This window comes from Herpailurus yagouaroundi, unplaced genomic scaffold (genome assembly GCF_014898765.1).
Source record: "Herpailurus yagouaroundi ecotype Mexico unplaced genomic scaffold, PumYag 483, whole genome shotgun sequence".
NCBI lineage: Eukaryota > Metazoa > Chordata > Mammalia > Carnivora > Felidae > Herpailurus > Herpailurus yagouaroundi.
The window spans coordinates 1,019,456-1,033,527 of NW_024412700.1; the positions used below are offsets into that span (position 1 = coordinate 1,019,456).

The window sequence follows — 14,072 nt, forward strand, 5'->3', positions numbered from 1 at the left end:
ACAGGCTATCTCTGTAAGCACTAAAGAGTATTCTCCTTTCTTTAACTGAACCAACAGAAGCTGAAGATCCCCACGGAATATTCTTGTGAGCGTAGGACTCAGCCAAGAGGCACCCCATGCCCCTTCGCCCTCGTTATGGCGTGTAAATTTCCCCATAAAATGCTTTGTGATGAGTGTAAAAACCGTGAAGTTCATTGGAATGTAGGTGTCGGTAGCTGATTCCCACATGCTTCTCAGTTTAACTCAGAATGAAGAGAAGCTCGGTACGGCACATTGACTAATTTCAAATTATTTTGCATTTGCTGTCTTTCTGGGTCATTAACATTGTCAAAGTTTAGGGGGGAGGGGCTAAATGGGTAAGCGGCACTAAGGAATCTACTCCTGAAATCATTGTTGCGCGATATACTAATTTGGACGTAAATTTAAAGAAATAAATAACAAAATTTAAAAAATTTTTGAGTAAAACCATAAAAAAATTGCCAAAGTTGAAAATATTTAAATCTTTCCGTGCCAAGGGTACACTGCATTTGAAAACTAGGACACCACAAGTCAGCATGGGAAGGAAGCCCTTTCCGTTGTCGCTGCCGTAATGGGGCAGTTATTTGGGAGGCAGTTAGTAATTTGGGAAAAATTTTCATCTTTGTCTCATACCATAACTCAAATAAGTTCCAGTTCTATCGTTAATTTTAGTTTTTAAAATCAAACCATTAAATCGTGATAAGAATTTAAAAAATAAAAAAAACCCCTCAATCAGTACTCATCTGTTCTATGAATAAAGTAGACATTTCGAAGCTTAAACCTGAGGGAAAGGACAGAGCTGACTCCCCAAACAGTCACACGGTTGTGACAGTGACATAGCTGGAGACTAGGAGACTTAGTACCACGTTCACAGGAAAACAGTTAATATTCTCAGTATGTAAAATGTATCTACAAAGCCGTTAAAAAACGAAACAATCTATGGTTCCAAAACCTGAATGGACAAAGAATATAAGCATTTCGTTTACAGATCGCCAATCACCTGAAAAGAGCTGAACCTCACTAGCTATAATTTTAACAAGACTTTTTATTGTTTTAATTGAGATATAATCGACATATGACATCGAAACCATGTTAGGCATATCCCGTAACGATTCGATACACGTATATATTGTGAAATGGTCACCACCTGGTCTAGTTAACGTCCATTACCTCGCGGAGTTACAATTTTTTTTCTTGTGATGCAAGAACTTTTAAGATTTACTCTCTCAGCGGTTTTCAAATACCAACACAGCGTTGTTAACGATAGTCACCATGCTGTTCCTTACGTCCCGGGGACTTATTTATCTTATAACTGGAAATTTGTACGTGTTGACCACCTTCACCTATGTCACTCACCCCCTACCTCTGGCAACTACCCATCTGTTCTCTGACTCTAAGAGTTCAGGGTCTTTTTTCGACTTTACACATAAGGAAGATCATACGGTATTCGTCTTTCTCTGACTTAGTTCACTGAGCATAATGCCCTCAATGTCCATCCACGTCACCCGTGGCAGGATTTTCTTCTTTTTTTATAGCTGGCATGAAAATAATACCCCATCATGTACATACTGTAACTTCTTCATCCTTTCGTCTGCCGATGGACACCTTAGCTTGTTTCTATGTCTTGGCCATCGTAAATATGCTGCAATGAACACGGGGGTGCGGATATCTCTTCAAGATAGTGATTTCATTTTCTTGTGATGCATGCCCAGAAGTGGGATTGCTGGATCACGTGGTAGTTCTGTCTGTAATTTTTTGAGGAGCCTCCGCACTATCTTCTGCGGTGGCCGCACCCATTTACATCCGCACGAACAGGGCACAGGGACTCCCTCTTCTCCGTATCCTTACCAACACTACTTGTTTCCTCTCTTTTTTAATAACGGTCATTCTAACCGGGGTGAAGCGACAGCTCGTTGTGGGTTGGACTTGCGTTTCCCTGATGATGAGAGACGTTGAACCCCTTCTCACGTACCGGTTGGCCATTTGTAGGTCTTCTTTGGCAGACGTCATTTTTTTCAATGTTGTGAGATTTGCATTACGTGATATTAACCATGTTGAAGTGAACAGTTCAACAGCACTTAGTACATTCATGGTGATCTGTAAGCACACTCTCTGTCCTGTCCCAAAACATTTGCATCAACCCCGAAAGAAAACCCCATTCAGTAGGTTCTCCCCACTTTTCCTTCTCTCGGCCCCTGGTAGATTAGTAATCTGATTTCTGTCTTTAGATTTACTTATTCTGAATACTTCATGTAAATAGAGTCATACCTTTTGTGTCTGGCTTTTTCATCCAACAACGTTTTGGGGATTCTTCTACAGGTAGCATGTATCTGCCCTTCATTCTTTTTTATGGCCGAATCATATTCTGTCGGATAAATATACCTTAGTTTGGTTCTCCATTTATCTGTGGCTGGACATTTGGGCTGTTTTTACCTTTTCACTGTTGTAAGGAGTACTTCTAGGAACGCGGTCATACGTGTAGTTGAATTCTTTTGAGTGTGTACTTAGGAGTGGAATTACTGGGTCGCACAGGAAGTCTACTTTTTGAGGAAGCTCTAAATGTTTCTACAGCAGCCATACCATTTACATTCCTACCAGCCAGGGAGAAGAGTTGCCATTTTTCCACATCCTTGCCAACACTTGTTATTTTCTGTCTTAAAAAAAAAAATTCTAGGGACGCCTGGGTGGCTCAGAGGGTAGAGCCTCTGACTTCAGCTCAGGTCATGATCTCGTGGTCTGTGGGTTCGAGCCCTGCGTCAGGCTCTGTGCTGACAGCTCGGGGCCTGGAGCCCATTTCAGATTCTGTGTCTCCCTGTCTCTCTGCCCCTCCCCCGCTCATGCTCTGTCTCTCTCTGTCTCTCAAAAATAAATAAAAGTTAAAAAAAGATTTGAAAAAAATTCTAGGGGCGCCTGGATGGCTCAGTTGGTTAAGCGTCTGACTTCAGCTCAGGTCATGATCTCATAGTCCGTGGGTTCGAGCCCTGCGTCAGGCTCTTTGTTGACAGCTCAGAGCCTGGAGCCCACTTCAGATTCTGTGTCTCCCTCTCTCTCTGCCCCTCCCCCGCTCATGCTATGTCCCTGTCTCTTGTCTCTCAAAAATAAATAAACGTTAAAAAAATTTTTTTTTAAATTCCAGTCATCCTAGTAGAGATGAATTGGTATCTCACTATGGTTTTAATTTGCATTTCCTTAATGACTAATGATGTTGAGAATCTTTTCATGTGCTTGTTGGCCATTTGTAGATGGCCTCTTGAGAACTGGATGTTAATTTTTCACCTGTCAAATTAGCAGACATGCTTTGAAAATGTTAATGTTGGGTAATATTATAGAAGCTATTTGAAGTGAAAAATGCAAAGTGTTGAACACTGTGTGTACTTCCAATAGTATGAAAAAATTAGATGTGTTCAAAATGGGACTCTTTATAAGTTTATTTATTTATTTTGAGAGAGACAGAGACAGCGTGAGTGGAGGAGGGGCAGAGAGAGAGAGAGAGAGAGAGAGAGAGAGAGAGAATCCCAAGCAGGCTCCGCACCGTCAGCACGGAGCCTATCATGGGGCTTGAACTCACAAAATGGTGAAATCATGAGCTGAGCTGAAACCAAGAGTCAGACACTTAACCAACTGAGCCACCCAGGTACCCCAAAATGGGACCCTTTAAAAAAATGTTTATTTATTTTGAGAAAGAGAGAGAGAATGTAAGTGAGGGAGAGGGGCAGAGAGGAGTGAGATTTTTGTTTATTTATGTTTATTCAGTTTTGAGAGAGAGACAGAGCATGAGCGGGGAAGGGGCAGAGAGAGAGGGAGACACAGAATCTGAAATGGGCTCCAGGCTCTGAGCTGTCAGCACAGAGCCTGACGTGGGGCTTGAACCCATGAACCATGAGATCATGACCTGAGCCAAAGTTGGATGCTCAACTGACTGAGCCACCCAGGCCCCCCAAGAAGGAGACAGAATCTTAAGCAGGCTCCATGTTCAGCAAGGGACCCAACACAGGGTTCGATCCCACAACCATGAGATCATGACCTGAGCCAAAATCAGGAGCTGGATGCTTAACCAACTGAGCCACCCAGGTGCCCCTGGATATCTCACATTTTGTTTATCCGTTCACCCATTGTGGGACATTTGAGTTATGACTTTTTTTTAAGTTTCTTCTTTCTCCTTCCTTCCTTCCTTCCTTCCTTCTTTCCTTCAAGAGCACGAGAGAGAGAGGGAGAGAGAGAATCCTAAGCAGGCTCCGTGCTGTCAGTGCAGAGCCCGACTCAGGCTTCAAACCCACAAACCATGAGATCATGACCTTAACAGAAATCAAGAGTTGGACACTTAACCAAATGAGCCACCCAAGTGCCCCTAAGTTATGACTTTTTTACTCTTAGGAAGAATGCTGCTATGAACATTCATGTGCAAGACTTTGTATAAACCTGTTTCTTTTCTCTTGGGTATGTGTGTACCTAGATGTAGAATTGTTGGGCTGTATAGCAAGTGTATGTGTAACTTTTGAGGAATGACCACGTAAGTTTTGAAAGAGATTGCAACATTTTACATTGCTATCAGCGAAGGACAGGGTTCTAATTCCTCCACAATTGCATCCACACTTGTTATCCTCTGCCTTTCTGATTTTAGCCATCCTAGTGGATGTGAAGTATTCTCTCACTGTGATTTTAGTTAGCATTTTCCTAATGGTTAATGATGTTGAGTACCTTTTCGTACGTTTATCAGCCATCTGTCCATCTTCTTTGGAGAAATGTCTATTCAAATCCTTTTTTTTTTTTTTAAGACTTTTATTTTATTTTTGAGGTGGGAAGGGGAAGAGAGAGAAGGAGAGGGAGAATCCCAAGCAGGCTCCATGTTCAGCACAGAGCCCGATGCAGGACTCGATCCCACTACTGTGAGATCATGATCTGAGCTGAAATCAAGAGTTGAATGCTTAACTGACAGAGCCACCCAGGCGCCTGTATTCAAATCCTTTGCCCATGTTTTAATTAAGTTGTCATTTTGTTATTGACTTGGAAGGGTTCTTCATATATTCTGGATGCAAGTTCTTTATCAGATATGTGATTTTCAAACAACTTCTCCCATTCTGTGGACTTTTTTCAACTTTTTTATGGTGTCTGTTTAAGCACAAAGGGTTTTGATTTTGATGAAATCTTATTTTTTGTTTTGTCACTTCTATTTTTGGTGTCACATCTAACCTGAGGTCAGAAATGTATGTCTATATTTTCTTCTAAAAGTTTTATAGTTTCAGCTCTGACCTTTTTAGGTCTGTGATTGATTTGACTTAATTTTTGTGTTTTCTAGGAGGTAGGGGGTCCAACTTCACTCTTTCTCATGTGGGTGTCCAGTTGGGTCAGGGCTGTTTATTGAAGAAACTTTTTTTCCCCCATTGAATTGTCTAGGCACCCTTGTCAAAAATCAGTTGACCACAGATATTTGGTTTATGTCTATGACCTCAATTCTATCCTTTGGTCTTTATGTCTTTCCTTCTGACAGTATCATATTGTTTTATTATTATAGCTTTGTAGTAAGTTTTGAAATCCAGAACTCCTTCAGCTTTGTTCTTTTTTCAAGATTGTTTTAGCTAATTTGGGTCCTTGCCTTTCTCCACGAATTTTGGGATCAGTTTCTGCAAAAAGAACCAGGTATGATTTTGATAAGGATTGTATGAATCTATAGATCAATTTGGAGATTATTACCATATGAACAATATTAACTCTTCTCATCAAAATGGGCTATTTCTCATAACTTCCTATAATTTTATGTTGGCTGCAAGAAAAAGTCTGAATTCTGCACCTGAATTTTGAGGTCCCTTCCAATCTGAGCCCATCTAATGTAGTTTAGCAACATGTTTTCTTTACTTTGGCCATGCCAATTTTCCCCATGTTCTCTAAGCAGACACTCATTAAAACTTGAACTCAAGAACAAAAATGGTTATGCATTGGGACCCCTGGGTGGCTCAGTGGGTTGAGTGTCTGACTTCAGCTCAGGTCATGATCTCGTGGTCCATGGGTTCGAGCCCCACGTTGGGCTCTGTGATGACAGCTTGAGAAAAACCTTTTTTATAAGTTTCATTTATATTGAGAGAGAGACTGTGTGTGTGTGTGTGTGTGTGTGTGTGAGCAGAGGAGGGGCAGAGAGAGTGGGAAGGAGGGAGGGAGGGAGGGAGGGAGGGAGAGAGAGAGAGAGAGAGAGAGAGAATCCCAAGCAGGTTCCAAGCCGTCAGCGCAGAGCCTGATGCGGGGCTTGAACTCATAAACTATGAGATCATGACCTGAGCCGAAACCAAGAGCCATTCACTTGACCAACTGAGCCACCCAGGCGCCCCCCACCTGCTTCTTTAGAATCTTCAAACTACTCTCTAACCCACAGTTCACCAACTTCTTCTGAACTTCTATGACACATCATGGCCCACATTTTTGCACAAAATAAAATATGAGTTTCTAGTCCCAACCCACTGCCAGTGAAATGGAATGCACCATAAAAGCCAAACACATAGTAAACGCTCAACAGGTACTCCTTGCATTGAACTTCGATCTGGGTCGTTGGATGTTTCGTCCATATGCACTAACACTAGCCTATTCTTGCCTCCCCAGGGGATGTTCTGGTGTTCCTGGATAGCCACTGCGAGGTGAATAAAGTGTGGCTGGAGCCCCTGCTGCATGCCATTGCCAAGGACCCCAAAATGGTGGTGTGTCCTCTGATAGATGTCATTGATTCTGTGACCCTAGAATACTGGCCCTCTCCTGTTGTAAGGGGTGCTTTCAACTGGCACCTACAATTTAAATGGGATAATGTCTTCTCTTATGAGATGGATGGACCAGAAGGACCCACTCTACCCATTCGGTGAGATTCCTTCAGGTGACGGGGAAATATCATATATGTATTGAGACCTGGTTGGCGGCGCCCCCCCCCCCAAGCTTTCAGAGATTATTTTTTCCATCTCTTGGGCTTAATGAAGAGAAATATTTTGTCATTTATGTTGTCTCTAAAAATCTATAATAATAGAATTTGGTAGATTTTCAGTTTCTCTGATTGGAAATGAGCATCTCACCCTGGTTAGGAACACTGCCATGGGGGCACGTCGCTGGCTCGGTCAGTAGAGCATGTGACTCTTGATCACAGGTGGTGAGCTTTAGCCCCATGTTGGGCGTGGAGCCTACTTAAAAGGAAGGAAGGAAGGAAGGAAGGAAGGAAGGAAGGAAGGAAGGAAGGAAGGAAGGAAAGAAAGAAAGAAAGAAAGAAAGAAAGAAAGAAAGAAAGAAAGAAAGAAAGAGAAAGAGAGAGAGAGAAAGAAAACACTGCCATGGATAGTGTCCCTCTGGTTTCAGGTGTCCGTCTTTAGAAGGTGGCCATGGTTCTCAGGAGCAAGTTGTATGTGGTCAATGAACCAAATGCTAGTGCTGTGGATAGCTCAGCAAAAGTTGATGTCTTTGCTAAATTCATATATAAAATATTTATCTCAGTGCTTTCGTCAGTAATTTTATACAGATGAATATGATTTTCCTTGATTTTTGGTCTGGGAAAATGTATTTCTACATGTGAGAACAATTTGATGTTGGGACTTTTAACTGCATCTGTGAGGCTATTGCTGGAGACTTCCTCCAGGTCACTCCCCACATTTCCCGAAAACTCTGACGCCAGGCTCCTTCTCTTCTTTTACTACTAGCCTCTCTGTTTCACAAACCACATGAGTCAATTTTCTAACACTATAGCTTAGCAAGTCCTTGATCTTTGTCTCTAACTAGAGCTGTTGACCTTATGCAAGTTGCTTAACCTCTTTGCACCTTATTTCCTTATGTGTAAAGTCTGGATAATGATAATATGTTACAGGGATGTTGGAGAATTAAATGACTCAGTGTATACCAAAGCTTAGAGCAGTATCTGTCCATCATAATAAGTACTACATATATATTAGCTATTTCATACCTGTTAGCTACTATTATTCCTACAGCCATATCCTGTACCTTTCTCTTCTAAATTACCGGATATCGTCTCTTTGGACACAGCCTGGGGTGTTCCTAACTTTTTCCTGCTCTGCTCCGCCCACACCTCCCCCTGGACATCATCAGGATCCCCAGTTCTTTGATTTCTGCTTTTACTGTTCACGGTTTCTTTCTTCTTCTGTGGCCTAGACTTTCTGATCTATAAATTCACGGTTCTTCTTGCCAACACCTTCGACTGCCACATCCCTCTCCCCTTCTGCCACAGTAGCCCTGCGAATCTCCAACTCTGGACCTAGTCCACCATGTTTTTTGTTCCTTTAAGAGACATGAACTTAACGCTTCTACACGTTGATAGTTTCAGTCTTGTGCTTCTCCACAGTCTCACTGCTCCAAGTGGGTTTTCCAAACCTTATCACTTCCCTTGATCCCAGTACCTATCCCCACCCTGAGCCCCTGCCCTTGGTGACAAAATTCGAGGATGAGATAAGGACTAAGAGTCGGGAGGAATAACTGGGGAATTATTTAGTACCTTACTCTGGAACCATAATGGAATGCTACATAGCCATAAACATGACCACACCTGCAGTCTCCCACTGCCTACTCTAATCCAGTGATTAACCCGCTCCGGGTGCCCCATCCATTGTGACGACTCGCAACCACATCTGTCCATCTCTCTGCTTGTCCCCATGGTCCAGGCCCTCACTGTAAGGAACAGTCTGGCCTGCAGGCTGTCCTCCCTCAGTCCGATCTCTCTCTGGCTACATTCATCGTTCTTAAAACTCCACTTTGCCCGTGTCACCCAATGTCTTTCCATTGCTTTTAGGATAATAGATCCCTTCACGTGCCTTCCACTGTGTATAACTCCGATCTTTGCTCTGCTCCAGCCATCACTTGTTAGCTGTTCAGGGCTGCTACGTACAGCTGTATAGGCTGTGTACTGCTCATCTCCAGAAGGTACTGTTCATAAAGACTAGAGGTGATTGGCATCCATGGAGTTGTGCAGTAAGGTAGCCTCTGCTGGGTCTGTTACTTCTCTCAGCTTCAGTACCTTCACCTGTGAAATGGTGATGATATTAAAGACACGCCTCTCTGCTTTAGTGAGGAGATTAAGTGAGACGCCACTTGGAAAGAACATAGCTCAAGGCCTGACGCAGGGGAAGTGATCAGTATACATACTTACTGTTGTTACTGTTAGAGACTTCGAAATGAAAAGGGACAAAGACACATTGTATTTAAATAAAATGTAACGTGGGGCGCCTGGGTGGCTCAAGTCAGTTGAGCATCCAACTCTTGGTTTTGGCTCAGGTCATGATCTCGCGGTTCGTGAGTTTAAGCCCCGCGTCAGGCTCTGTGCTGACAGCGTGGAGCCTGCTTGGGATTCTCTCTCTGCCCCTCTGCCTGCTCACTCTCTCTCTTTCTCTCTCAAAATAAATAAACTCAATGGGGCGCCTGGGTGGCGCAGTCGGTTAAGCGTCCGACTTCAGCCAGGTCACGATCTCGCGGTCCATGAGTTCGAGCCCCGCGTCGGGCTCTGGGCTGACGGCTCGGAGCCTGGAGCCTGTTTCCGATTCTGTGTCTCCCTCTCTCTCTGCCCCTCCCCCGTTCATGCTCTGTCTCTCTCTGTCCCAAAAATAAATAAAAAACGTTGAAAAAAAATTAAAAAAAAAAAATAAACTCAAAAAATTTTGAAATTAAATAAATAAATAAAAGGTCGTGCGTAGACATCTTAATTTACTAAAAAAAAAAAAAACCATCGATCTTTGGAGTTCATCTCAAAATGAACTTATTTAATTTATTTTTTTTCAACGTTTATTTTATTTTTGGGACATAAAGAGACAGAGCATGAATGGGGGAGGGGCACAGACAGAGGGAGACACAGAATCGGAAACAGGCTCCAGGCTCTGAGCCATCAGCCCAGAGCCTGACGCGGGGCTCAAACTCCCGGACCGCGAGATCGTGACCTGGCTGAAGTCGGACGCTTAACCGACTGCGCCACCCAGGCGCCCCAAGAACTTATTTAATTTAAAATGAAGTATTCCATTTACAAAAAAGATCTACATGATTTTGTAATGTTTCCATATTTCACACATCAGGCATGCTTTAGGCTCTAAAAATTTTACTAGGGAAATTATATTCCTGATAGTCGCTGAGTAGTAACGTTTTTTGAATTCTAATACACTGTTAGTATACACATAATCACATGTGCTTTTTGAAAACAATCTGACAATATACATTAAAAATCTTATGTTATTCTTTAACGCAACACTCCCACTTCTTGAAATGTTTCCCTAAGGAGTTAAGGAGAAGTAAATCAGAGACACACATTGTATCAACATTCATATCAGTTAGAAAATAAAAACAACATAAACGTTCAATGTTAAAATGGTTAAAAACTATATTCATACTCTGTAGAATATTATACAAAGGTTTTGAAAGCTAATTAATGTAAAAGGAAAATTCTCACAATAGGCTAAATAAAAACTCAGGCCATAAAAAACAGTATGATGCTAATTATTTATAGAATGTATATTGTACATACTAACTTTTGACTCCCCGAAAACTTAACTACTAAGAGCCTACTGTTGACTGAAGTGTTACTGATAATATAAACAGTTGATTAACATGTATTAAATGCTACGTGTATCACATACTGTATTCTTACAATAAGCTAGAGCAAAAAAAAATGTTAATATCAGAAGGAAGAGAAAATACACTTACAGTACTGTGCTGTATTTATCTAAAAATCCACATGTAAGTGGACCCACACAGTTCAAACTCATGTGATTCAACGCTCGACTGTTATAAGGATAATGTATGATAACGTAAGAAAAAGTCGGTAGTTTTAAAGGGTTAAAAGGAAAAATGAATTTTAGGTATTATCCATGGCATTAATTAGCATTCACATCTGAAGATACATTTCTTCACGTTTGCAACAGCTCAAAAAAAATGTAGATGCAGGGAATTTTGGCAAACTTAGAGCAAGCAAGGAGAATTGTGGCGTTGAGCTCACACCAGTGGCTCCCCCCGCAGCTTCCCCAGGGAGGGGACGTGCGGGGGTGGGGGGAGGTCACCGCTACCAAGGGACGTGCCCCCTGTACTCCGCCCGGGGCCTCTTCAAGGACGCATCACGACGTTTTATCCTTTCTCCCGGTGTCTCAGACGTGCCCGAGTTAGCACTACGACTCAACGTTTCTCCGGTAAGACACACGCATGTGCGCGCGCACACATACACACACACACACACACACACACACATGCACACACTTCCCAGCGGTTTCGAGATTTTTTTTTTTTTTTTTTTTTTAGAATAAAAGCTTTCCCTTTTGAGAAGGTGTAACTTGGGTTCTCTGAGCTGTAAGTATTTTTTTACCCTATTTTCAACAGAACCTACGGCCTAACTTTAAAGACCGGTTTGTGAACCTGCTTCAGTTATCAGTTTAACAACTCTTTGCTGCCAGACACTGTGGTCACAACAGAAAACGTGGCCTTTGCCCTCGAGGGTGTAGAGTCCAGTGCGAAGGAAGTCGGGTAGAGATGTAATTTCAATGCAACGCTGTGGCAGCGGGGCCCCCTGGCTTGGCCAGGATCACGGTGACCCAGGGCGCAGACGGGGCGGGTCGCATCTGGCCCACCCGATGAGACCGCTCCTCTCCCAATTGCAAAAAACAATCTTCCTTTATCGGCCGCCTCTCCGTTCCTCTGCTCTCCTTTGCATTAAAGCCTCTTAGAAAAAGCTGGCTGTGTCACCATCTTCAACTCTGAACTCTGGTGTCTCAGACTCGCTTGAATCTGGCTCTGCGCCCCCAACCGCTAAAACGCGCTAGTGGTCTTCCTGTGTCGGTGCCGCGCTGGTTGTCAGTCCTCACCTCGGGGCCCGCCGGCAGACGGTTTTCCGGTCTTCCTCCTGCACCGGTGGCTCCTCTTTCCCTCTCTTCCCTCCGACCTCTTGCTGTCACGGTGCCCGGGACAGTTCTTCGTGGTCTCCTCCACGCCCCCCTCGCTGCCAGAGTGCTGTGTATCGCCCCATCTTGAGGACTCCCAAAGTTACGTCTCTGGCCCCGGCCACTCTCAGAGTGCCAGACGCTTCCATGCACCTGCCTACTGGCGTCTCCACTAGAGTGAATGGAGAGCTCACTCATGTCCCCAGCTGAATCTTCCCCCCAAAACCTGCCCACTCGGTATCTCAGTGCAGATGTGACGTCCCCGGGCCAACACGCTGGGGTGAGCCTTCATCCCTCTCTTCCTCCTTCACCCCACCCCCCACCTGTAAGCAAACCTGCTGTCTCCCGTCCTCAAAATACATCAGACACTGGGCCACGTCCCGCCACCTTATCCACGACTCCATCGTCTTTCTCTGGCACCACTGCAGCGACTAGTGTCCCTCCCTCCACCCTGGTCCCCCGCACGAGCTGGGATCTTGGCCCGTTGATGCACTAACTTCTCCCTAACACACCACAGGTGCTTCATGTGTACTTTTTCAAACATGAATGAATAAATGAACTTGAAATTATTTTCATACTACTCAGTTCGGTGTTATTGGGCCTTGCTGTCGTGGGACAACAAAACAAAACAAAACAAAACAAAACAAAACAAAAAAGATGTTTTGTAACTTCATGGTTTTCCCAGAAGTAAATAGTATATTCACTTAACGTGCTTAGAAAGGGAGATCTGTAAGCTCTACTCCCCAAGTCAAGTAGTTATCTCCAGGGGAAACTCACATTCTAAAGATGATGTTCCCTTTTAAGAACAAGACGACATTTGGGGCGCCTGAGTGGCTCAGTCAGTTAAGCACTCGACTTTGGCTCAGGTCGTGATCTCACAGGTCATGAGTTCAAGCCCCATGTCAGGCTCTGTGCTGACAGCTCGGAGCCTGGAGCCTGCTTTGGATTCTGTGTCTCCCTCTCTCTCTGCCCCTCCCCTGCTCATGCCCTCTCTCTCTCTCTCTCTCTCTCTCAAAACTAAATAAACTTAAAAAAAAAGAGAGAGAGAAAAAGACAACATTTAGAATATATAGCTGACACAATTTGGTGAGAGCTAAGTGGAAAGTTACTGCCTACTTTTAGGTAGTTATGGCTTCAATTTACTAATTTTACATTCAATGTAATGTATATCCATCAAGTTAAATATACATTAAGTTAACGATTTTGGTCTTAATATCGTCGTTTTCTAGTTTTCATGTTATTGCTAACATTCACCATAATTTTGGCAAAAATCCATAATGGCTGAACCTGTGATTTAATATTTATGTATCTTTTTTAGGTCACCTGCAATGGCTGGGGGAATTTTTGCTATAAATAGGCATTACTTTCATGAGATCGGACAGTACGACAAGGGCATGAACCTCTGGGGAGCAGAATTTTGGAGCTTTCGTTAAGGGTAATTCAGACTCTGCTTTCTAAATAGTTCGCTTTGTTTTTTTTTGTTGTTTTTTTCTTATTTTTTTTTCAACATTTATTTATTTTGGGGACAGAGAGAGACAGAGCATGAACGGGGGAGGGGCAGAGAGAGAGGGAGACCCAGAATCGGAAGCAGGCTCCAGGCTCTGAGCTGTCAGCACAGAGCCCGACGTGGGGCTTGAACTCACAGACCGTGAGATCATGACCTGAGCCGAAGTCGGACGCTTAACCGACTGAGCCACCCAGGCGCCCCTAAAGTTAATTTTTAAAAATTAAAAATAAATATATTTTTGAGAGAGAGAGAGAGAGAGAGCGCGCACGTGCGCACAAGTGAGAGAGGGGCAGAGAGAGGGAGACACAGAATCTGAGGCAGGCTCCAGGCTCTGAGCTGTCAGCACAGAACCCAGCACGGGGCCTGAACTCACAAACTGTGAGATCGAAGGAGGTTGCTTAACCGACTGAGACACCCAGGCGCCCGTTTGTTTGTTTTGTTTTAATCCCAGTATAGTTAACACACAGCGTTATGTTAGTTTCAGGTGTACAATATAGTGATTCACCAAGTCCATGCTTCACCCTGTGCTCATCACAACAGGTGCACTCCTTGAACCCTGTCACCTGTTCAACCCACCCCTTGGCCCACCTCCCCTCTGATGACCAGAAATTTGTTCTCTAGAGTTAAGAGTCTGTTTCTTGGTTTGTCTCTCTCTCTCTCTCTCTCTC

At 43.5% G+C, this 14,072-nt stretch overlaps 1 protein-coding gene across 1 annotated transcript in view; it reads left to right on the plus strand.

Moving 5' to 3' along the window:
- GALNTL5 (polypeptide N-acetylgalactosaminyltransferase like 5) overlaps nt 1-14,072 on the plus strand; it is a 55,907-nt gene that overhangs the window by 28,200 nt on the left and 13,635 nt on the right. The window contains 3 exon segments of the mRNA XM_040464545.1: nt 6,607-6,856; nt 13,216-13,310; nt 13,313-13,332. Coding sequence (XP_040320479.1) covers nt 6,607-6,856; nt 13,216-13,310; nt 13,313-13,332 — 365 coding nt within the window.